Source organism: Colius striatus, chromosome 1 (genome assembly GCF_028858725.1).
Source record: "Colius striatus isolate bColStr4 chromosome 1, bColStr4.1.hap1, whole genome shotgun sequence".
Lineage (NCBI taxonomy): Eukaryota > Metazoa > Chordata > Aves > Coliiformes > Coliidae > Colius > Colius striatus.
The window spans coordinates 8704413-8730435 of record NC_084759.1 but is presented as its reverse complement, the minus strand read 5'-3'; the positions used below and the strand labels follow the sequence as shown (position 1 = coordinate 8730435).

Below are 26023 nucleotides of genomic sequence, written 5' to 3'. Positions count from 1 at the left end.
ATGTCCTAAACATATCTCTTTGTTCTTAAACTTCCCTGTGCATCTACTTAAAGCTGTTTATGGAAACAGGATATTGGCCTAGATGTGCCCTTAATCCAAACCAGTATGACCATTCCTATACCTTATGGTCTATTGGCTTTAACTGTCTCTCCACACATCCTCTCTGCCTTTGTGAGGCACTGAGATTTCAGCCACTCTGTTGTTTTGCTGCACAGTCTAGAAAACCATTTCTAAATATGAGTTCCCTCTGCACTGGAATCTCTGTCACATTATAAAGCACATGCTGCAATGAGTGGGTTGGAAAACAGGAAGACACTGTTTCTTAACAAAGTCTTACATAAATGTAGTTTGATCATTAAAAAGATCACCTCATTCCCTTGATCATCAATTACTGAGATGTAGTTTGGCTGCGTTTCATTTGGGTATGAAAGAAGGACATCATAATGAACAAGTTCTGCTGAATCCAATCCAAATTCCTTCCACTGGCCTTGAATTTGTTTGGCAAGAAGAAGATTCTGTTCAGTTCCTGCGAGGTGAGGCAACCTGGTAAATGAGCTAGGATAAACCAGAAAATTGCTGGTAAGAACCAAATGCAGAGACACACAATAGTGAACTATGATCAGTGTGAATAAAGCTTATCTTCCAGCCACATGCATGGAAAGTAAGGTCTTACATGAAGTCTGAGTGTTTGTTTATCAGAGTCTGCATCAGGATAAGCCCAAAATGTAGTCAGAGCACAGGATCTTTCCTGAGGCCTTAAGATAAGTCAGGTGAATCTTTCTCTTTGCATAATAGAAGTCTCCAGATCTACCACGCAGCATAAGAATATGAATCGTATGCAAGAAGCAGAAAAGCTTCACATCCAAGAAGGAACCCTCCCAGTTAATTCTGGTATCTGATGATAGGTTGGTACATTGGTGGCATAACATATACTAGTAAGTTTAACTTGTAAAATAATGTCAAACTAGTTGCACAGACTTGTTCCCTTTTTTTCTTAATCAAAAGTCTGAATGATAAAGCCTTCTCAACAGCGTTTACACTCAGAATCAGGTATATCACATAATAGTGATACATAGTGAGAAACAATGTCCAGCCCCTCTGGGCTACCCTACTCAATATGTGTACAATTTGTTTAGCCCACTGAACAAATGAGTAATGGTGAACAAATGAGTAATGGTGAACATTGAACTGTCAGCTGGGTGTGAAGCACCAGCTTTGAATTCCCAGCAGGCTACTTGTTAACATATCATTAATTACCATTAATTAATTGGCAGTCTGAAAAACTAAGAATATGGATCAAAATTCTCAGTTCACATTTTTTTTACACTTTAAAAAATTTTTTGATAGTGTATTAATTTACTTGTTCTGCAGTCCCTGCTTTTTATTGGAGTTTAGGAAAAAACCCAAAGACTGAGGCATTTGGCTCATCATCAAAGCAAGCAGACAAAGAAGTTAACATTAATACTCTATGGCCATGAAACTTTAGTATAACTGCAGAGCTATTTCTTGCTGTCATCAGTCTCTGTGTCACCTAGACTCTCACTCAATCTTAAGGAACTCTCTAATCTACTGAGAGCAACAAGATAAGGCCTATAGACTGAAAAAGCTAATTGATGTTCAAAATGAAACCTTTTGGGTTCAGAAGAAATGTACAGAAACCGAATTTGCTAGTAATTCTTTGATGTTTATGATCCAGCTGCTGATTTACATGCTGAACACCAACATGTTACTAACCAGAGGTTGTATTTGCTTACTTTTTGTGGAAATACATTTGTACCTCTGTAGAAGATAGAAATATGCACAATAATGAGGGTACTTCTATATCCCGAGCATTTTAGAAGCTTTGAAAGAACCACAGGAATGTGTTAGGATGTAAAAAATATTTAGTACCAATTACATCATGCAAGACTTAACCAGCCATACATACATACTGTGCATGGTCAGAGCCCTTCATCTGAACCAGAAGGCAGGATATAATGAGATCCTGAGCATCCAATTACCAGCACATTATCCAATATGGCCAAACTAAAGGAAATATCAGTTTTCTGATATTATATTCTGATCTTATTTTCTCCCCTTCCCTGGCTTGCTGAGGAGGTGGGGGATAAGGCGGTGTGGTGGGCACCTGGCATCCAGCCAGGCTCAAACTACCACATAACTACACTTACATTTCAGTGCCATGAGATCTTTGCAGTATTATTTAATGTTACATTTTAAAGACATTCATTTTCAACTTAGACTAGTTAATCAAACTGAAATTTTAGGGAGACAGTTGATAGTTTATCAATCAATTGTAATTAATAGCCATCAGTATATCTGAAATATGGTAAAATCAGTCTGAGACAAAGCAAAGTAATCTGATGTTGGAGCTTCAGACACTTAGGAGGTAAGACCAGACACCTATACTGCATTAAATCAAGACCATGGGAAATAATAATTTAAAAGCATGACAAGCACTGCAGTAATGCAGCCTGAGGGAAGTACACTGAACAGCACTTCCAAAATGGGCAAGTGAGGAGCAGGAGGGTTGTGAATCTCTCCCTTCTCCGTCCCCCAGACACTCTGTACAAACTAAATACTTCCAAAGCATCTTAACAGCTCTGCTTTCAGAGGCTATTCCTTGGAGTTGGTGTTCTCACTTTCTGGCTTTTGTGATTAATAAAGCTATCCAAAACCGAAGATGCCCAGGGCTTACCGAAGAAACTGCTTGATGTTTTCTGCTTTCATTTCAGCCACGAGTTTCTGTCGAGCATTTCGATAGACATCCGAAGAGTCAGAGTTTTTTTCAGTCGGTTTTGTAAACCATCCTGAAACACATTTGAAAAGCCTCCTGCTCAGCAAGAACCCGGTCCTTACATATTTGAGCCTAAAAGCAACTTAAAGTGCTGAACAGCCTCCTTAAAACCACGACAATGAACAGTGCTTAGAGCACCCTCTGCCAGTGTTTGCTGGTTCAAACACAGAAGTGAAGCAGAAAAATAAATATACTTCATTGACTGAATTTCAAACAAATTGACAAAAGCAAAAGAGTACACCTCAAATATCTGGTAAATACAGTCTCCCTTTTAATGCAGATTAATCTCTCATTGATTTGAATCAGTTATCAAATAAGTTGTCAATTTTGCAGTTTGAGGATTGAACTCCTGATTATCATGATGAAAATCCTTAATTTAATTTTTATATATACTTTAAAATATTTGTATACACATATTAAAAATGAAGGTCCAGGACTCAACAGTCACCCTGCCAACATTATAATAGTTACAGAGTCAATGAAAGGTAGGATTAGTCGATTTAATAATTAAAGGAATAAAGTTAAATGTGACCCAAGTCAGTTCTTAAAAGTTAAAGCTTTTTCAGTAGCCATAAATCTGAAAGAAGAGAGTATGTAAACTGTGTGAATTTGTCTTTTAAAAAACCCTCTAAAACAATCTATTTTCTACAGCTAGAAAATCCCAGTCTGGGAAAAATGTCAAAACAAAGCCAAGTATTTGTGGTGTCACATGCACAACATATATGATCTGTTAAACACAATTGTGGTAATACTCTGAACATACCAGTGCTACCAGATCAGACTACAGGTCCCCTTTGCCCAGTATCCTGGTTTGGAGTATGAAAAATGTGTAAGAACAGCATAAGCACCAGAAATTTGTAGCTCAGGGATCTCCTAAATTAAACCACTGGGTTTTATATTTGATACCACTTATGGATTTTTCTTTCACCCTTTAGCCTCAGGTGTGTGCTACAGCACAAGTTTTAAAAGGATAGATGCAGATATGCAATTTTAGACTTAAAATCAAATGCTGCAAGTGGCTGCAGAAAAGAACTTGATGTTCCAGTAAAGTTCATTGCACATGATGAAAAAATTCTGCAACTCCACTCTTGGCTGTCAGTCAAAGCTCCTCCTCCTCTATATTCTGCCTTTGATTTCTAAAATAGCAACTGAATAGGTGCCTCCGGCTGAGGCACGGAGCCGTTGTGTTCCTCACTCCCCAAAGACCAAGGCTGAGCCCGTGTCGCTATACTCACCTGCAAGAAAGCCCAGCACAAAGCAGCCCAGCAGCCCGGGGCACCCCAGCCATCTGCGGAGAGTGGCCGTACTTCTGGCCATAGGGGCACAGGCGGCCAGCAGCTCAGCAGGCTGCGAGGAGGGCAGGCAAGCAGCCGCCTTCCTCCTCCTCCTTCTCCTCCTCCTCTTCCCGCCCTGCGACCCGGGGCTGGCCCTGGCGTCTGTGTTGCTCAGCGCTTGTTCTGCCTGAACTGCCTTAATCCCTGTAGGATGATGATATGATTTTCAGAGTGCTATAAAACACTTCCATTCCTGGGTCTCACCCCAGAAGACAACTTTTGTGCAGCGTTGTGTGCATCTCTGTAAAAATTATGCTTCTAGACTATGCACTAAGCAATGCATTAAGTACTATTTTAAAGGTTAATTTATATTATCAGGACTTTCCAGTTTTGAAAGTTCGCGTTTTAGGCTTAATCACAGTGTTTGTTCCACTGGAAGTGTCCAGGAAATGAAATGGAGGATGGGAAAACTTGTGTTCTCTTTACCAAGGAAGCACTGAATTGCTCCCCTTTGTAAGCAGTGGTTACAATAATCCTTGGCAAGCGATGAATACTTAGAGCAGCTCAGAATACAACTGAGGCTAGCCAATGGGGTACTTCTACATGTCATTCCATTTTCAGCAGGGAAAAGCTCTAAAATTATTTCCCATATTCTCTAGCTTTTTACATTTTGGATTACAAGTTTCTTAGGATCAAGTTTTTCTAGTCTAATCCATCAGTATCTTATGGAAAAGGACACAACTTCAGCTCAGGGAAGAGTCAAGATATTTTCATAGGGTCATAGAATCATCCAGTTTCAAACCAGCTTACCCTGGCCCTGCACATCACTCCCTGCTGCTCAGCTCCTGCACAGCTATGGGGAAACTAAGACTGACCTCTCTGGAACTGAGGACCTGCCCATTTGAGCCCAGTTATCTGGCTGAAGGGAAAAAAGCTTTTCTGGGATCTTGGACATGCTCTGAGTTCTTCCCACTCACTTCCGACAGAGTCCAAAGTCAATACATCTTGTGAAAGAAAGTATGAAACATTTCTTACATTTCCAAGTATGAAACATTTCATACATGGATTATGTTGAGGTGAAAATATTCAGAAACAGTTGAAAAGATTGGTTTATGTCCTAATTGCTTCACTGAGACTTTTCAGAGATTAGAGAAGAATCACAGCACTTGAGTATTCAGCACCAGTCACGGCCACTGTCTTAAGCATACGGCTGGATGTCTTCAAGTGATAAGCACGTCCAGTTTTGTGATCTTTTTTCCTGTCATTTCCCAACTGCTCATAAACCATCACAAATTCTGAACAGCAAGGACTTTTCACACCAACAACTCACTTGACATATACAAACCAGATGGAATTCCACCTACAGAACTCATAAAGAATGAGCATATTGATGTATTATTAGCACTTATATAGCACCACAGGTGTAGGACTGGCACATAATAGACAGTAAAGTGACAAGGGCTTTTGGAGATTACTATCTAAATTAGGCCTCACATGATGATAACATCAGGGGAGGAAGAAGGTAAGAATAGCAACTGTGAGAAAGTATAAAATGTATTTATTTCTATGCCTATGCCTTTTTAAAGTGATAATGGCATCATAAGTGCTGAGACTGAGCAACACAGTGGCTTCTATAACTTAAAATACAGTCCTAGTACTATTTAGTTATTAGTTATTCCATGGATTGGCCACCACTGGAGAATATTATGTTCCATTTAAATGCTAGTGTAACATATATTCCAAATCTATGCTTCAAATTACATGCCCTTCACAACAGGACAGGCAAAGGAAATAAGATGAAAAGGCTGAGACACAAGGGCACCAATTGCCAACTACCACCACATGCAAAACAGACCCAACTTAGGGAAAAAGTAATTTCATTATTACAAATTAAAATAGACATGTAGTCCAAAAGAAAGATAAAAATTCAAAATGAAAACAACATTTTCTCCCACACTGTACCCAGTTTTTCCAGCTGAACTTTACTTTGATGCTCTCAACTCCTCTATGCCATTAAGCTGATAGATATGACAGAGGAAGCCTCTTGGAATCAGGCCAGATACCTGAGGGTATTGAAAGCTTAAAGGCCAGGCTGGAAGTGAGCCAATGGATGAGCAAAGATGAGAGGACAGGGGAAAGAGAAGGGAAGGGCACTGCTGGGCCACAGACAGGGGTTGCCTGTGGTACAACAGTTCATGTCTGCTCTTTGCCTTCTCGGGACAGAGCGCCTGAAGAGGATGGGACCAGACCCTCGTCCTTAGCCACTCAGCCAGAGAGTGATACAACCAAAATAACACCTGGCTGGTGACATTTTTGATCTATCTGCTCTGGGCACCATCCCCAGCAATGTCGTAGCTATGTTACCATGGGCAGCAGGTTGGTGGTGGCATTGGTGACATGGCCACCTCAGGACAGATGTCACTTGGCTGCTGGGGAGACTCAGAAGTGACAGGGCCCTGGGCAGGGGTTCCCCATGGTGACCAAGAGTGGCTGCTCCCTTAGTATTTATTACCCTATTTTTTACAGCCTTAGGCTGTAAAGAACACAAAGACCTTAGTGCAGTCTTGTCCCTTTCCCCCTCAGCCATTCAGAGATTCCTGCAGCTTTCCGCACAGCACTTGTCCCGAGGACAAGGAGGCACACACAGCCCCAGCCTGCACCCACCATGGCCTCACAGGCAGCTGGAGGCTCCCCACAGCCATGAACAAGGAGATCCCCACACACCCACCTTCTCTGTCTGAAACTGACCTAGAAATAAAGTTTTCTGATTTATGAGCATATTGGTTGCCTCTTCTGGTTTGTGTGGGGCCTTTTTGGGAAAATTTTGGGGGCAAGAGGAAAGGGATGTACTGTGAGGCAAGAAAAGCAAGTTGCTGTAGGATTAGGTAAGTCCATAAAGGTATCCCAAGCATGGGCTGGCTGAGGGAACATTTGATTGTTATGTTGTGGCCTGAATGGAAGAGCTGGGTATATCATCTGTGGCCAGGTGAATCTGTAGAGTGGGAGGCAAAAGCAGCTGCAGGATGTGCTTAGGAGACCAAGAATCCATGTAATAAAGTAGCTGAGCAGGGATGAAAAGGACAAGGCAGAAATCCCACACAACTACCTGTCTTGTACATCTATTTGTAATTTTGTGCTTTTGGGTCTTCTCAATAACTACAAGTTGTTACAGTTTGAAGTTGGTAGGTGAGTGTGTAGAAAAGAACAGGGATCTTGGGTGCCCTGGACTGCTCCATGCATTGATGGAAATGCTTGAGCTGTTTCTTTGTGTTTCCTTGGTTGTCTGATGGCTCAGAGACACCAGAGCAAGGGCGGGGAGTGAGGGTGGGAGTGGTGGTGATATAAATGTCAGGGAATGTTGTTACCCAGAAGAGCCTTAGAGTTACATTTCCCTCAAAAGTGAAGCCCCCTATAAAAAAAATGCTCATTCTGACTAGGCTGAGGTCGTCTAGTTATTGGCCAATCTGGGCTGATCTTTTCTTTCCTAAATGCCTCCAGGTCTTGTAAATGAGTAAAATATTAACTGAGAAGTTGTGTAAATATTCATAAACCAGCTCTGTACACTTATCCAGTCATATTTAAATCTATTCTTTTCATCAGGCTTAGAAAAATAATGAACTTCATGTATATATTGCTTGAAAAAAATACCAATCACCTGTGCAATCAAGTGTTTCAAAGCAAGCTGTCTCTTTCTCAGAAATTGTAGTGCCTACTCCAGTGTTGAATAAAGCCACATTCTGAAACCTTCTGTTTTCATAAATTTAGAACTTTGGGTTCTTTCCAGCCTTATTCTTGAAACATTTATTCTTCTCTCCCAGCTGAGTAAGGATTTATTGCTTCTTCCATGGACCTGTTGGAGTGGGTCCAGAGGAGGCCAGAGATGATCAGAGAGATTGAACAGCTTTCCTGTGAAGAAAAGATGAGAGTTGGGGTTATTCAGTCTGGAGAAGGCTCTGGTTAGATCTTAGCCTTTCAATACTTAAGGAGGCTTATAAGAAAGATGGTGACAGACATTTTAGTAGGGTTTGTTGTGCTAGGACAAGGGGTAATGGTTTTAAACTAAAAGAGAGTAGACTCAGATTAGATGTAAAGAAGAAATTTTTTACAATGAGGGTGGTGAAACATTGCTACTAGAGAGGTTGTAGATGCCTCATCCCTGGAAACAGTTCAGGTCAGGTTGCATGTGGCTCTGAGCAACTTGATTGAGGATTCCCTGCTGATGGCAGAAGAGTTGCTCTAGATTTTTGGAGGTCCCTTCCAACCCAAACCTCCCCTCCCCTCCCCTCCCCTCCCCTCCCCTCTCCTCTCCTCCCCTCCCCTCTCCTCCTCTGGTATGTTGTGAAGGCCAGTGTTAGGAGTGACATAACTACACAAGAATTTTTGTTGTCCCTCTTGGATCATATCTATTTTATACATGGATATTTGAAATTGTTTGCTGATGCATTGCAAAAGTATCCCTGAGCTGTCTCATCTACATGCTTCCTGGGAAAATGAGAAAAACAGCACATAAAGGCCAAATAAATACCATTCACCCAGGTAAAACAGAAGCTTTGGATTTAGAATTTACAGATGCCGTTTGCTTACCTTTAAGAAGAAGGATGGGGTGCAGCAATCTATACGCTTCTGAAAGAATGTGGGGAGAGAGCAGAGTGTTGCTAGGGCCTTTTTATTTTCCAAAAAGGAGGAGGAATAAAGCTACCTCCTCCCATATAGGTTTACGTTTTCCTCTGCTCCTGGGATGATTTTCTCTTCAGCTGCTCCTTCCTTGTGCCACTCCTTTTGTTGCTGTATCTGCTTTACTTTCTCCTCTTTGCTGGTACCACCAGTTCCAAAGTATGCAGCATAAGGAATGCAGTATCTACCCTGTGTGATCACCATTTCCTGAGTCTTGGGACATTGCCTAAATAACCCACTATACACATCACTAAATCACAAAGCCAAAGTTGTAGTATCATGTCTTACAAATGCTCCTGAGAATAACTGCAGCCAGAGAAAACTGAGCCCGATGGTGAGATCTAAAGTACTGCGTGTCTGGAGTGAAAAGTCACATCTGTGAGGAGGTGGAAGAAGCTCCTCCAAACCAAACCTCATCTCACTCTTTGCTGTTACTTAGCATCTCAGCAGCCAAGGAGAGAGCTCAGAGCTGTTAAGATGATCAGTGTCTCTTAAGATTCGTCTCTCTTTGAGTTACTTCCAGACCAAATCAAAACCATATCTATTAGCCACCCTGTTCTTTTACAGGCTTTTTCTAGCTTTTCCTGCTAGAACTAAGATATTACCAGTGTGACAAACTGCTAAGACTGTTTCTCTGATAATGTCTGGGTATTTGATTCAATATTGAAAATACCTACCTTAGTGTAAGTGTAACCAAACTGACAATATGAAGCTGGTAGGAGACAAAATCGATCCTAAAAATTTTGCAGATCAGTAGTTTCCTTCTGACCCTGCCAGTTGCACAGTCCTCCAGAACTCACTCATGGCCTCTGCAGTCTATCTGACTAAGGATTAAAAGGGTAGTAGATTGTGATGCCTTGAGTCAGAGTCTCTGTTATCTTGTACTTCAGGAGTCCATTATCAGATTCCAACTCAAATGAAGTTTACGTTGCTGGCAGCTGACAAGTTCAGCTTGCAAACTTTGACCCTTTCATCTACAAGAGGAATGTACTCAGTGATGCAGAGAGTAAAGGACGGTGTGTTGAACGCAAACCAAATGAAACCTTTCAGCATGTACAAGAAGTTTCTCAAGAAGACAGAGCCAGACTATTCAGTGAGGTGTGACAGGAGGATGAGAAACAAGTCTTAAACTGAAACAAGAGGTTCTGTCTGGATATGAAGAAAAGCTTTTCCATCACAAGGGCAATGAATACATCATACTGAGAAGTTCTGTAGGCTCTGTCCTTGATCACAGAATCAATCACAAAATGGCTAGTGCTGGAAGGGATCTCTAGAGATCATCCAGTCCAACCCCCCGATGAAGCGGGTTCCCTCAATCAGGTCACATAGGAACATGTCCAGGTGGGCTTGGAAACCTTCAGAGAAGGAGACTCCAAACCCTCCCTGGGCAGCCTGTGCCAGGGCTCCCTCACCTGAACAGCAAAGGAGCTTTTCCTTGTTGTTTAAGTGGAACTTTTTGTGTTCCTGATTTTCAAGACTGGGCTCAGTAAAACTATGCAACCTGGGCTCACCTTTGAGCTTATGCTATTCTGAGCAGAAGTTTGGACTAGAAACCACCTGAGTTCTCTTCCAACCCCATGATCCTATGATTGTGTGATACTCTTCCATTCCCTACAGTCCCCTGTGCTGGGGAGTTGCTGTCCATCAAGTGAGAGAATAGAATTTACTCTGTAAATTCTAGCTCTGATAATTGGCTGCTCTGCTTCAGCATGGTACTGTCTGTACACCAGCAGCACATTTCAAACTGTTCATACAGGCAAAAGTGAGCACAGGCCTCATCTCAAAGATCTCAACTACCACTGATTGCTTTTCTCAGCTAAACCAACACTTAAAGTAAGATCTATGTTAACAGCATTTTAATTCAGACATTATGCTGCCAGATTAACACTTTCCAGCCAAAGTAACATTGACATTGCTGGTTTCATGAAAGCAAGGAGTCACGTTAATACCAGTGTAGTTTTTACTTTTTCCACACATGGATATGGTTTCATTTCATTTGATTTAACTTTTACAGCACAGGATGGTCATTGTTTGGAGCATTCAATTTGTAATCACCTGGGAGGAAGTACTTTATTAAAAAAAAAATCATTTTACATTCAGATTCTTTAATGTAATTGCTCAAATTGGAAGGAATGCTTTCAGTAATGCCACAGTGCCAGCCAGGTTCCTCCCTCTGCTTCCTGAATACTTCTAAAGCTTCTTGTATTTTAATTCAATCACCTGCCACTGTATATAAACCAATGACTTGGTAAATTTATCTACAGTAACTGTAAGGTACCTGCAGTAACTGGAAGGGTGAGGGAGCACTGGTACAGGCTGCCTAGAGAGGGTGTGGAGTTTCCTTCCTTGGAGGTCTTCAAGATTCGCCTGGACATGTTCCTGTGTGACCTGATCTAGGTGGACCTGCCTCTGCAGGGGGGTTGCACTAAATACTTTCTAAAGGTCCCTTCCAACCCCTACCATTCTATGATTCTAAAAGCCAAGTGAGTGTTTGCAAGGACCTGTCTGGAATTAGGAACTGAATTCTTCCAAGTATTAATTACAGCATATTTAGAAAATAAAAGAACTGAAAGTTGAGCACAGTAAACAAATCTGCTAATGGCTCTCTCTATCTGAAAAGATCTGTATTTACATGAACAACTGTCTCATTAGATGATCAATAAACTGTAAATTCAACATAGTTGATTTTAGGGTTTGTTCCTGTTAACAACTGATTTATTTTGTTGTTTTTTTTCTTTAATTCAACAGTCTGTTGGACAACTACTGTAGAATAGTATGAAAGCTTGAGAGCCAAAACAGCTAGTCTGGTCAACTGCACTTGGCAGTGTTAAGAGTGATTTTCAACTCAACGTAGAAATCTAGAAAAAAAAAGACTTATTATGCTGTTTGAAGTTCTGCTTCGCTGAAGGAGAATTAGCACTCAAGCCTTATCTTGACTTCTTGTATAGGAAAGGATTTCACACTCATGGCTTGAGTTCATTAATAGCTATGCCCCTGAAGTACCCTGGCAGATCTGACAAAAAATACAGATGCTTAAAAAGCACTTATTCCTGTATTTGGCTTCTCATTGTCTGCTTTTCCTTAGTAGACTGCTTCATAGCATAACCTCCTTGCTCAAGTAGTTAGTTCACACTTTTTTGAGCTTTTAGAACCAATGGACTGGAAGTATTTCTTAGTGCAGCTACAAAGTTTCCAAGAACATACTAACAGACAGTGCTTTTATGACAACTTATTTATCCATTGCTCCTCAATTGTCTGGTAGGAACTAGATGTCTTCATTTGTTGGAACATGTCATTGGCCTGATTTTGTTCATAAATGTGAACTATGACCTTTGTTTCTTTGTGTCATCCTAGTAAATGAGTCACATGAAATTATATTGCTGAATGTACAGACAGCTCTTCTTTAATTCTTTGCTTTTTGTTTAGAACTCAGTCCCAGTGGCACGTACAGCAAATGGAGAGTTTTCCCACATTGATACATAAATCTTTGTGTAAAAGGAGAGTTGAAAGGGCTGTATTAGAGTCCAATTATGCAACTCCAAGGTAAATGACAAAAAGTTGACAATAAAATTAGAAACGAATCAACATGAAATGACTTCTGCTTTCCTGATGCTCTGTGAAGACTGCTAGAATAATCAAACTAGCAAAACTCAAAGCTCTGAAAATAAACCCAGTGATTAGCAATTGTAAAAATACAAAACTTTTCCCTCTCACTTCAGAAGGTATTGAAAGCCTGTGCTCTCTGAATGGAGTACATCACCTTGTTAACAATGCTAAATGTATTCCACTTGTGTATATTAATTACAAAGAACAAGAGGGTTTGGATTTTGTGCTCTTTCTAATGATCATCCCAGAGTTTTTAAATGCTCCATTTTTAAGTCTTCTGCAAACTGTCATATGTAGTCTTCATTGATGATTATGTTGTTGATATTTAAGCTACTTCTTTCAGTGTCCCTGCTGCTGCCTGTACAGTGAAGGCTGCAATGGAAATCTGCCTCTTAACTTCTTCCCAGGCTTCACGTTGATCAGCTTTGTTTTTAATGTCAAACATGGCATCATAGATTCCTGGGAATGATTCTCCTGCATACTTGTTATGGCTGCTTGGAGCAAAGATGATATGTCTGTAGAGAGGTTCAAGAAAAATAAAATATAAATATCCTGTATTAGGAAAATAAAATATATTGTTTTCTGGGTAAAACTAATCTGTTCCTGCATCATCTGTTCCACTCTTGACACCGAAAATGTAAATAAATCAGATTACTGCAGGACTAGTACCTATATCTATGAAGCAAGACAATAACATAAGCTACATTATTCCATGTGTACTCCAGAACTTTATAGCTAAGTGACAAAGTTGACTGAAGTGATTTTCCTTTCCCTCATTTCAGATTAAAAAAAAATCCAGCTTCTTTCCTCAAAGATATACACAATCTCCAATAAATATGCTTCGTGGTAGGAAAGATGATGCTTTAACAAGAGATTGTTCTCAGATTTTCAAGCTATGAGAGGTACATGAGGATTTGAGATCTTAAGTTCTTCTACAGTTGCCTTTTAGCAGAATTTTTTCGTGGAAACATTACTGTTTGAATTATAAAGAATCATGGAATCACGGAGTTGTTTCATTCAGTAAAGACCTTTAAGATCATCAAGTCCAACCACTAACCTCACACTGCCATGACCACCACTAAAGCACATCCCTCAGCACCTCATCTACACCATTTTTAAGTATCTCTGGGGATAGTGACTCCACCACCTCCTTGGGCAGCCTGTGCCAGTGTCTCGCTCTGTGAAAAAGTTCTTCCTTATCTCCAACCTAAACCTCCTGTGGTGTAACTTGAGGCCACCTTCTCTTGAGACTGACCCTTACCTCCTTACAATCTCCTTTCAGAGAGTTGTAGAGAGTGATCACGTCTCTCCTCTCAGCCTACTCCAGACTAAACAGCCCCAGCTCCCTCAGGTGCTCCTCATGAGGCTTGTGCTCCAGACCCTTCACCAGCTCTGGTACCCGTCTCTGTTCCAGCACCTCTGTGTCCCTTTTGGAGTGAGGGACTCAGAACTGAACACAGCACTCCAGCTGCAGCCTCATCAGTGCTGAGTACAGGGAGACAATCACTGCCCTGGTCCTGTTGGTCACACTATTTCTAATACAAGCCAGGAAGCCATTGGCCTTCTTGCCCCCCTGGACACACTGCTGGCTCATGTTCAGTTGCTGTTGATTAATACCACCAGGTCCTTTTCTGCAGGACAGCTCTTTAGCCCCAAGCCTGCAGTGTTGCCTGAGGTTGTTGTGGCACAAGTGCAGGATTCAGCACTTGGCCTTGTTCAACCTCATACAACTCGCCTCTGTCCATCCCTCCAGCCTGTCCAGGTCCCTCTGAAGAGCCTTCCTGCCCTCAAGCAGATCCACACTCCCACTCAGCTTCGTATTGTCTGTGTCTTTTTATTGCCTTTTTACCAGACTAGTAGGAGGATCAAAAAGCTAGGTTTAACTTGACTATTCTGCCTCTAAAAAAATATTGACTTCTTGTTCTGAATGAGAGGTCTATGTATTTGCTAGCATGGCTGTTCTGCTATAATCAATCAAACTGTAGATCCTTCAACTATGCCCTATTTAATTTTCAAATTATAATAACCTCCTAAAAATCCTTTACCACTGAAATTGCTTGAACCAAGTTGAAGACCAAACTTTTCAATCTGCTTAGAAGCTCAATGAAATAAATGGAAATAGGTTTACCAACCTGAATAGCCGTCCAACAAGACTCTTCCTCATTCACACAGATTAAGTGTATCTCAGTGAAATTTGCCCTAATGTTGTTTTCCCTTTTCAATCGTATTTCTCCTGTCTAATCTACTTTTGCTATGTTGAATAATATCATTACAATTCCATCTATAGACCTGTAAATCTTAACAGTATTTTCATTCACTAGAGGCAAAAAGTGAAAAACAAACCTTTCTTACCTATAGAATGGCCTACCAGGTAATCCAAGAGGATCAATGAAAGCCCTTTCTAGAAACATGAGCTGATCATTTACTGACCTCACAGCAAGAAGGCTGAAAAGAGAACAAGTGTATGTTAGCTAACAGAGCATTTGCCTCACTCTCACCCCATGCCTCAATGTACACAGCTCTGGATTTATGAAGGATGGTAGACCCAAGATGTTGAAGTTTGAAAAGGAAGCCCTTGTCAGCTATCCTGCACAACCAAATTACACTGATCTGTACTGTGAGATAGTCTGGCTCAGAACATGAAAGTCTCTTGAAGCTGTTTTTAAAGGCTCAGGAACAGAATCATAGAATGGCAGGGGTTGGAAGACACCTTTAGAGATCATCCAGTCCAACTCCTCTGCCAAAGCAGGTCCACCTAGATCAAGTCACACAGGAACGTGTCCAGGTGGGTTTTGAAGACCTCCAGAAAAGGAGAGTCCACACCTTCCCTGGTCAGGTTGTTCCCTCACGGCAAAGTAGTTTTTCTTTATGTTTAAATGGAATCTTTTCTGTTCCAGCATCTTTCCATTACCCTTTGTCCTGTTGCTAGATACAACAGAAAAAAAGTGCTGCCCCAACCTCCTCACACACACCATTTAGATATTTGTAAATATGAATGAGATCCCCCCACAGTCTCCTCTTATCTACACTAAACAGACTCAGTTCCCACAGCCTTTCTTAACAGGGACAGAGACTTTCAGATGTTTTCTTATATGTTGGATTTATTCCTTTATCTCCTTTTCTTCAGGATGCTTATGCAGACCATTCTTTTATTTTGTACAAAAGTTTTCTGAACACCCACAAAGCCAGACAGCCACAAATTCCTTCAATAAAATTACATTTATTTTTATGTAAAACCATATCTGAAAAACACCTTGTGATGTTAGAATCATCTTTTGAAACATCCAAGAACTGTGTTTTTCTGATGGCAGATTGTAAATTCCCTAGACCAAAGATCATCTGTGTCTGTGTGCCTTGAATAGCTCTGAGCATACTATTGATGCTTAACAAATAAAAGAACTGTGAAGAAGATGATACTGAATAGATCTGGGGTTGGTAGTTTACAAGCAAGAGTAACTTATTGTAGCACTTCAAAGACATTCACCAATAAAAAAAAACAGTAAAATATCACAGTTAGCTTGGAGTAACTCTACTGCCAGCGAATTTATTTCAAGTTTATATTGATAAAAATGAAAACCAAAACTCCTTGGCTGAATTAAAGCTTAGATTTAGGCCATTCATCAATGAAATCATTTTTAAAATGTCACATGCATGTCATATGACACAAATGTCACATTTTACATAAGAAATTACTGTTGACTCATCTCAAAATTTGCTGCCATTAAAAAGATGGCTTTTATTCTCCCTTAGTCTTCTATAAGGGTAAGCATATGGCTAAATCAGATTCTTCCCAAGAAATGTAAGATACATGTATGTATACACAAAAGGAAGTTTGACTTGTCATCTTGGGCATGGCCTGTGAAGAATAATTCAAAGATTAAGTCAAGTGCAAATTAACCCTTTTGGCATAGGTGGTGCATAGAATTCTTTAAAAGCTTATAAAAAAGTTTGCCACAACAATCATGGTCCAGCTATTTTGGTTTTTTATGAAGTGGTACGAGTATCTTGAAAACTAGAATGCTTGCACAGACCATGAGTCAACTTTTGTGCTTTAATGACAATCTAGTGACAAAATCTTAGGATGTTCCTCTTCTTAGAGAGAGTTACATACCTGAGTGGGCTCTGCTTATGCAATCCATCATTCTAGTCATATCTGTGTATCATCCTGGCACTTCTCCTTAACTAAAACCTGTCAAGAATTGACACTAACTAGCTTAGACATTTTTTGAAGCTAACATGACTAGATTCCCAGGCTCTGCAGTGTTTCTATGTCCACTATTTCAACATTTCTATACCTTATTTATAGACTAACCAGTGCCTTAGAGACAACAGTCACCAAATATTTACCAAGGTTATTCAAGGGACTAAAGGCAAGTGAAGGTTACATAGAATCACAGAATGGCAGGGGTTGGAAGGGACCTTTAGAGATCATCAAGTCCAACCCCCCTGCAGAAGCAGGTTCACCTAGATTAGGTCACATAGGAACATGTCCAGGAGGGTCTTGAAGACCTCCAAGGAAGGAGCCTCCACAACCCCTCTCGGCAGCCTGTGCCACTGCTCCGTCACTCCCATGGTGAAATAGTTTTTTCTTATGTTTAAGTGGAAGAGAATATCTTTGAGAACTATGTGGAGATTTTGACTGTAAGAAAAAGTGTTGAACTTACTTATTTGTATCTACTTGTTGCAGTCTCTCATGAAAGCTAGCAGCAGCTTCTGTAAAATTCTTCACAGCTGAAAAGAGCGCATCTGGAGAGCAGGAAGAAAGCATTTAACTTCAAATTCTCAATGAATCACTTAACAAATCAAAATCTTCAAATTAAAGCTTTATCTTTCACTGTGATCACAATCTGTCGGCTCTTGCTGGATAAAAATCAGATGACCACACACATATTCCTACATTGAAAACTGTAATTCTGTGTTAAAATTTGCCTTGGAAACAGAAGAAATCAGATTTTTTTGTATTTTTTATTATTTGTTATTTGAGGGATGTACAAAAGTACCAAAAACTAGAGCATGGATTGCCACAACCAGGCTGTTCAGGTAGGTCTGGGATTTTATAAATCCAAACAACCTCTGTTTTACTGCAGAATGTTGGGAGAGACTAATGTGTGTGTGTACATGCACACACACCTGATACTAGTCATCAGCAGCCAAATCCTAAACTGAGTACTCCATATGCTGCCAATTAAAGAAAGGTTTCTCAGTGAGGAGGTATATTGTGAATTCCTAGAACATGAAATTAATTTTCATGTGCCAGTACAAGATGCCTATTTTGGCATAGAGATGAACCACTCCTGACCAACCAACCCCAGGGGAAACTGCTCATGGTGCTTTCACTTGCCTCCATGTGCCCATAAGCTGAAAGAAAAGTTCTGGCTGGATATAACAAGAAGCTTTTTACCCTGAGGACAGTCAAGCACTGTAGTCCAGAGAGGTTCTGTAGTCTCTGTGCTTGGAGGTTTTGAAGACCAGGTGGGATAAAGCTCCAAAGAACCTGGTCTGAGCTCAGAGCTGACTCTGCCTTGGGCAAGCTAGCCAAGAGACTTCCTGAGGTCCCTTCTAACTTGAATTATCCTATGATTCTATGATGAGAATGGACAGAGAACTATCCAACACCACAAGCTGTAAAGCAGTGTGATTTTTTCTTAAGGACCAAGACAAAGATATCTTCTTGCCAACATTGTTGACCCATGCATAGGTCAAAGAACATGTAAGGGTTAACTCTACTTGGCAGTCTGTTCATAGTACCTACACAGGCATACTAGTGACAAAACAGTCAAATTTCAAATTATTGGAAGGTCTGGCTCTTGTTTTATTTACTGTTCATACAGCACAAGGAAATACCAGGTCATAACTAAGACATACATCAAGTTAAGGCACTGCTACCATTAACAGAGGAGTGCAAGGAAAGACTGTACATACCAAAGGATACATTGTATGTTGCCAGATCCTCTTCATGATTCCTTGACAAATTATAGATGATGTGAGCATAGTTGCTCACAGCTGATGCATAATCTCTACAGCCGAAAGGCAGCACAACAGAGTTGGCCAATTCAAACACAAGCCCTCCCCGCACCTGAGCTACTGTCAGATGATTCTTGAAAGTGGGATCATAAAACCTCTCCACAATTTCATAGGTTTCATAGACACTGTGGTAAACTGGATAGCTGCTATATTTTTCTACATCCTGAAACAAACAAAGCCAAACAAAACCATTCTTCAGCTGTGGATACTGCAGCTTTGCTTGAAAGTTTTCACTTTGAAGTTAAGTGTTCAGGTCACGTCAATCTGATGTAAGCACTATGGATGGTGGAAAGTTAAGACGTGCTCAGTGGTGGCTGTCTTAGGCATCAAGCTGTAATGAGATGAACGGTCATTTGGAGCTGTCCACTGACCTCAGAGTCTAAAGGAGGTAGCTAAGGACACATACAAAACTTTTAGTTGGCTAAATTAAGGTGAGGTTGCCCTTCCTCGCTTTGCTTGGATCTCAACAGTCACTTGTGTCTTTGGATATGTCTTTCCAGAGGAAAATACCACATTGAGCAGATTGCTCTTTGAACATTTCTCAGTTAGTCTCATCTCACAGTACACTCCAAAGACAAACCCATATTTTCAATTAAACATGAACCATTTTGAATTCAAAGCTTCATAAATTATTACAAATAATTCAGAAGTCATCATCAGCCTTCATCAACCACAGGTAATTTCAAGCACATCCATCTACCCTGAGGAAAGGTCCTTTTGTCTAAGTGACATCAAGTTGACTACTCCTATTTATGAAATACTTTGTTGTAGCAGTACATAGGGTTCTAGTAATCAACTGGGACTCCGCTCTAACAAGTACTCCAAAAAGCTGGCAGTCTAAATGGCTCAATTACAGTTGACATTATTCAGGCAGTTACAGGGGAGACAAAATAACACAGACACAGACTTACCCAATTTTTACTGTAACGTGCTCTGCCTGAAGCGATGCCAAGACGTTGAAAAAAGACTTCAAAGTCATTGCCAGAGCCAAGTTTATTTATTCTTTTAACAAGAAAGAGGAAAATGTCTTTAGTGACAATACTTAAAAGTATAATTTTAGTTTGCTTCTAAGTACTGTGGCTATTATTCATTCTGCATTCACAGCTACTGCAGCCTTTCTCTAGTATGCTGTCAATACACCATCAATTGCCTGTGACCCCCACATTACATGCACCTCATCAGCTGCATTCTCAGAGAAACAGTGTCATCATTCCAGGGGCAGAGAAAAAAACTCTCAAGAGGAGAATTTAACTCACTGTCTTTAATCATTGGAAAGACCCAATGACCTTCCTCCTTCTCAACTTCCACTATCCCAAGCTCTCAGAGAAATCAGAACAGTATCATGCATGGAGTACAATCAAGTCTTTGAGATTCTATACAGAAACTCTAGTAATTCAAAGGACAGTTCTGTAAAATCCTGCTTGCTCTTCTCTCCAGCCACCCAAACTCAGAGGCCTTCTAGGAGACTGGAAGCAAGAACATGTGCAAGGGAAAGCTGCTGTGTTAGTATTTCACGTGCCTGCTGCTGGCCTGTGCCTGCTAACCTTGTATAAATCTTTTAAAACTACACACTTTACTTTTCACTTGCAAAGGCTCTTGTTCATGCTATCAATTCAAGTTCACAAAGCTGTTGTACAATAGTGTATCAGCTGCAATCTATAAACCCTTTTTCTTTTGGGAGCTCAGTTTTTCGAGTGGATATTTCTTCAAACCCCAAGCTCTAAAAGTCATAGTAACTTTTGGTATATTGTTTAATTTCTTTTGTCACTAACCTGGGGACCTCTTTATATTCTCTTGATGGATTTTTTTTATACCAGCTCTCATAAAGAGATTTTCCTTCAAATCCCTCATCAGGACTTGGTATCTAGAAAAAGTATATTGTAAAAAAAGACAAAGAGTACTTTTAATGTTACCAAGCAACCAATCTAAAACCTGCCATCTTGTAAAGCCTATGGCTTAGGTCAATGAATAAGTCACAGTCTTAAGTCCCTCAACCTTTCTGCATTTCCATTTTAACATTTCAAATAGCATTTTCCCAAGAAACAGTTTATTTGCTAAAAACAGGTATTTTTAGAAAACAGGTAAAGAAAAATACTTGAACTCAATATTTACATTTTCTGATATTTCTTTATGAGATTTTCAGCCATTTAATTTTAATATTCAACACAAAAATCCCTCATAAAATCAAAATTTTTTGTTTCACTTTGGCAGGAAATTTCAGTTTTGTCTTGGTTTAATTCAAAACTGTTTCTAGTCTACACAGAAATTATTTTCAGAGATGCAGCAGTAAGCTTAGAAGGGCAAAGTGTATGGTACTTGGTTCTTATGTAATAATAGCTACTGCAGAGGCATACACACCATGATCACCCTAAAGTTCATTCTTGTCACTCTAATGACCTTTCATATTCCTGAGTAGGTTAAACACTGGGTATTTTTTTAGCTTTCTTTTTTCGTGGTGAGCTGCTGAGGTTTTCTTCTCTTTAATCTAGAAAAGACTGTTAATATAGTCTATATCTACTATCTAATAATTACTCCACAATAGGAATCAAAATAAAACTAAGATACTTGTTTTTTTGGTCATGAACCTAATTGCTTATAAAGTGTTAACTTTTTGCCACAGACTAACTTTGGATGGGATCACATGAGACCTGCTCCCTGATCAGCATTCTCTTCAGACATCAGCTGATGGTTACAGCAACAAGCTGTGGTTACATGCATTCATCAGCCTTTGTTGCTGCATCCCAGAAACATGCAACCATGTTTACGGGTATTTAGGTCAACACTTCAATGATGGCTCTTGGTGTCCAAACTGAGTGCTGACTTGATTTTCTGGCTGTTCTGAACACCTGCACTTAGCACAAGTTACCATGGGAACTGCAGGTGATCAGCTCTTCTGCAGTTCAGGGCAGAAATATCTTTATCTTAGAACTTAATTTTAAGCAAGTTAAAATTATATTTGTTTTCTTTCAATTGCCAAAAATTATGATACTGAATTAGTACATTTCCTTTACTTTTGTACCAGTCTAATTCCAGTTTCCAAGACATAAGAAATTACCAATCCTGAAAAAGACAGGTGACTGAATATACAGCAGATGAAGACAGATAAAGTAGATTCAGAGAACACATACAATAGCTGAATGTATATTATATATGCATATAAAACACACACAAAAATGATTACATTTTTATGCTTTAATACAGATGAACAGAACAACAAAAAAAAGAAATAAAAAGCCCTTAGTTCCAGTCCCTAAGACTCATTCCCAAAGCAAGAAATATAACTAAGATGGTGAAGCCATTTCCTGAGAAACACTACTTTTTACTTCTGTGTGCCACATTAATATGTGTGCGAGCATCTTGAATATCTGACGGGGTACACTGAAGCTGAGCACATTGGCCAAAACTGTCACGTCATCCTAAAAAAGAACACTGTAGCAAGCCTAATTTCTTCTCCGGCCTAAAAGGAGTCAGTCTCCCATTACCATGGGCTGTAGCTGGACTGGGTAGCCAGGTTTGTGCTTATTTCCATCCTCTAGCTCATGGCATTTTTTTATTCTTTTGTTCTTAGAAGGGATACTTTCACAGGAGGAATAGAAAAATCCCCTACTCCTGTATAGCTAACAATTTAAAGGTATAAGCTTGAAATCCCTCTGCTACTCGTGGGGAAAAGCTCCAGTTACTTAGCTGTAGACTTTAAAGGGGTAGTGCAGTCAGAAAGGAAACATCTGACACCATACACAGAGCCCCACCCGGTAAGTGACCATGAACAAGCTGGCTAAAAATTTCAGGTGGTATTACCTCTTTAGTCAGGCTGTACACCAGTCTGTAGAGCAGTGGTGTGCAATCCACTCGTAGAGTGTAGTTTCCTGAAAAACAGGGAAAACTATTTATTAAAAGAAGCAAGTTCTATTCAGTTGAAACCCAGTGCCATTATTAATAAGAAAAGGACTAAAGTTACGCTCTTGACAAGGAACAAGACGATTCTCCCTATAGAAGAATTCTCCTGTGCTCTTTTAAGTGCATTTGTATTGGTCAGGATGAATTACAGCCCAGCTTCTGAAGGAACTCTTAAGAGCTTTTCTTATGTCCTGATGTTTATTAGGCACATTGTAAAAGGAAAAGATGACTTTAAACTGTTGATAGAGGCACAACATCTCTTGTCCCTCCTCATGACTTCACAAATAGTGTAGCTACTGTAACAGACTTCTTCCCTGAGGCAACAGGAATATCTGAAGGATACATTAAGATTCTGGATTACTGTTTCCCCTGTATCTAGTCCCAAACTACTGCAACAGAATTATCATATAAAAGCTTTTATGGATCTCCAAGCCAAAATGCCTCCCATCATACATATATACCATCACTGTTCCTGTAAAACCCAAGTCAGAACTATGTACCTTCAATGGAGGAATCTGCATTAATATAAGCCACTCCTCTTGCTTGCAATACTTTGGCATTTTCCTATGAGAAAGAAAAGAGGAAGAAAATTATGATGAACTTTTTTCTTCCTCCAAACTATTTTCCCATCCACAGAAGTAACAGTTGTTTCAGGGAAAGGCATCGTACACTGCAATGGGCTATATATTCTTGGCAGTCAGAAAGCAAACTTAAGAGTTGGGGGCAGAGGTAGAAGTTTTCCTTTCTAGTACAGATTTCTCAAAGATCTGCCACTGTGCAAATTTGTCTTTGAACGTTATTGGTTTACCTCAGCCCACTCTGTTGATCCTAACAAGCCAAATTCCTCTGCATCCCAACTTGCAAATTTCACTGTTCTCCTTGGCCTCCATCCTGCAATAAAAAAACATGAAAACTGGATTACAGAAGTAAAGACTGCTTGTTACTTGATAACTAATGTGAAAAAAAGTCTTTCTTTGGAGGCTCATCTTTTATACTGATCTGTGGGGAAAGAAGTGTGTTTTAGGAACTTTAACACCAACTTCTTCACTAACTTAATCTAATGACGGTTTGCCAATTTTGTAGTAATCTCACTTCTACTTCAAAACGGTGTCAAACAATGCATTCTCTCAGTTTTAATTGCAATAAATTTTCTAAAATTTAAAACTCTGAACATGATAAAAGAATGTGCTTGTGCACAAACTCATTCTCTACCAGTGCCTCCTTTGACAGAAAAGTGCATGTCATGTTTTCATGTCTATTACTGAATTCCTTTCACCTGTCTCCCAAATGCTGGATTTCAAAACTTAAGGAATTCCCTGAAACTTTGACAGATCACCTTCAAAATAAAGATCTTTCATTTCGAGTTCTACATTTGATTAAAAACTAGGCCAAATGGAACAGGCTCTATTACTCTGCCTTTGTATCTCTGCCCAAAGTTTTCTTTGAGGATACTGGAATCTTTTCATCTTTTCCTCTCTTTCTTTCTACTTTTTTATTTTCCTCCAGCTTGCATTCCAAAGACTGCTTCCCCTGATATACAATAACTGGAAGGGAATGGAAAGAAAACTAAATGTCAATAGGTTTTAAGCATAATGGGTAGGCAAAAAAAGCTCCTCAAGCACAATCTATGAGTTATGTCAGAGCTTCTTTCCATAGCATGTCAGATAGGAAGGTAGCATTTGCTTTGACAGCAGTAGAAATTGGGTACAAGTGACATTTGTTCCTATTCTAATGTAACTAGGCATGAGGTATTTTTAACCATTACCTCCTACTATGTTTGCACAGCTCATTCTTTGCATTACACAGACATGCCTTATTTATTCTTGGGTCTGCCTCCAAACTATTGACAAGTGCTGAGAAGGTTCTCAATGTTGCCCTGATAAAGCCTTGATTATTCAACCACTGTATCAAATTGATAGGACTACTAAAACATCCAGAATGATCGGCCTCAAATACATAGTAATCAATTGGACCTAAATGTCATATTTATTTCAGTATCCCCCAATTTGGTTTTGTTTCCTTTAGGTGTACCTTCTCTGGAGAAGTACCTCACATGCACCAAGGTGGTAACTGGACCTCATGACCAGCTGCAGAGCAGCGTGCTTACCTGAGAGAACAATGAGTGTTTCATTTCAAGCATATGCTTAAATCCCAGAGAAATCAATGGGCACTGCTGAGAAGAGCGATTTTGCTGTGCTTTATTCTATCATTACGTTACCTTTCCTTTTCAGTTTTCCAAAGCTCCTCACAATCTCATGAACTACAGCTGCCCCACTCTGAGGATCAATGCCACCAAATACCCACGAGTCACGATGGCCTCCCAGGATGACGTATCTGTCTAAGGAAATTCATTACAGAAGTTTACTTAGAAAACATTTTTTTCCTGCCATAGGGATGTTAGTTGGAAATAATTTCTAATTTTCCATGTAGATATCAGGCAACAAAGCTTAATAGTTTGTAATATACATAGTAGAAAAGCAAAAGACATTTTAAATCTTCAAAGACCTTTTTTTTTCCATTTTCAAGCAGTCCTACAGAATTTGTCAAACACAGTAACTTGATCCTATAATACTTAAAACCTCTTAAAGTCCATAATGTTACTTCTATGATTAGAAATACTTTAGTTTCCTCTGAAGGCAGAAGCATCTTTTCATATTTCACAACACTATATTTCATGGTAAAACTGATCCACTAATTGTTTTTGTACAGTATGCTGACTCACAACATTAAGATATGCTGTTTCTCTGAATATATACATAATCAATTATAACAAAGGTTGTCCAAATCACAACAGAGATGTGATTAATAAAACCAAAGCCAGATTAGATCTCTGTGATACTGTATATGGTTAACAGTTGCACTTCAGGCAACCAGGAACTGCTGGTGTTACAAGTTAAGCGGCATGTCTACGCATCTGTTTTTTTATAGTGTAAAATCACACTGGTTACAAGAGACTGCAGGACAGATAAAAAGTCAACAGTGGTGGATATGTCTTCAGATGGAATGCAAAATCCTTTCCCCTGTTAGTAGGTAGGAATATCCACTTAAAAATATTCTGTCAATTGCAGTTACTTGCCTGAAGACAAGTATTTCTGTCATGGTTATGACACCCTCTTCAGAAAATCAGCATCTGCAGTGAAAGTGCTGATATACTCAGAACCATATGAAAGCTGGTGCAAGAAATATTTCCACACCAATGATCATGTAGTGCAATATTTCAGAGAAAGCTATATTCCTCATTTTCCCCTTATAACTATGAAGGGTACGTAGAGGTCACTGCATGCTCACATTACACTGAAGACAAATGACTTTACCTGGTTCCACTGAGCCTCTGATGGTACCAATCACATTGTAAATCCTTCTTACTTCATTGTTACTATGAATGTGCATTTTCACCTTTCTGGTGTATTGAGAAGAAAGTTCAAAAGATTAGATAATAAACCATCTTGACACGTTTCAAAAGCATACAACATAAATTGCAAGGAAAGCATTTTGGCCCAATTTATCCTCTCTTAAACCCAAGTAAATCTGAAAATATTTCAGCATTGTTTTTTTTCCTGGGTTTATACTTGAGCAGTTGAGAGCAGCATTTAGACCTTGAAAGCTATGTACAGTTACTGATGTCAATAAGATTTATATGGATAATAAGCTGGAACTCCAAATTCAAAGATTTTTTCGCCAGCAGCTAGTTTTAAATTTGAAAGAACAAAAATGAAATCAACAACCTGAGTTGCATCAAGAGACTTTGTTTATC

At 39.6% G+C, this 26023-nt stretch overlaps 2 protein-coding genes across 3 annotated transcripts in view; both read right to left on the bottom strand.

The window, feature by feature from the left end:
• The window catches only part of NAALAD2 (N-acetylated alpha-linked acidic dipeptidase 2), a 35753-nt gene extending 31642 nt beyond the window's left edge, over positions 1–4111 (bottom strand). The window contains exons 1-3 of the mRNA XM_062020495.1: positions 4030–4111; positions 2696–2807; positions 369–555 (exon numbers count right to left, since the gene is read on the bottom strand). Of these exons, the coding sequence (XP_061876479.1) occupies positions 369–555; positions 2696–2807; positions 4030–4111 (381 nt within the window). The remainder of the gene's footprint in view (positions 1–368; positions 556–2695; positions 2808–4029) is intronic.
• Positions 4112–10733: 6622 nt separating this feature from the next.
• The window catches only part of LOC104554559 (putative N-acetylated-alpha-linked acidic dipeptidase), a 29579-nt gene continuing 14289 nt past the window's right edge, over positions 10734–26023 (bottom strand). Inside the window, exons 9-19 of one of the 2 annotated variants that reach the window (XM_062020373.1) lie at positions 25584–25669; positions 24488–24607; positions 23078–23160; positions 22770–22833; positions 22171–22238; positions 20145–20236; positions 19284–19374; positions 18271–18535; positions 17013–17094; positions 14701–14793; positions 10734–12863 (exon numbers count right to left, since the gene is read on the bottom strand). In XM_062020373.1, the coding sequence (XP_061876357.1) occupies positions 12674–12863; positions 14701–14793; positions 17013–17094; positions 18271–18535; positions 19284–19374; positions 20145–20236; positions 22171–22238; positions 22770–22833; positions 23078–23160; positions 24488–24607; positions 25584–25669 (1234 nt within the window). In that variant the 3' untranslated portion in view covers positions 10734–12673. Of the gene's footprint in view, positions 12864–14700; positions 14794–17012; positions 17095–18270; positions 18704–19283; positions 19375–20144; positions 20237–22170; positions 22239–22769; positions 22834–23077; positions 23161–24487; positions 24608–25583; positions 25670–26023 lie in introns of those variants that run through there. The other variant, XM_062020374.1, reaches the window with a different exon arrangement.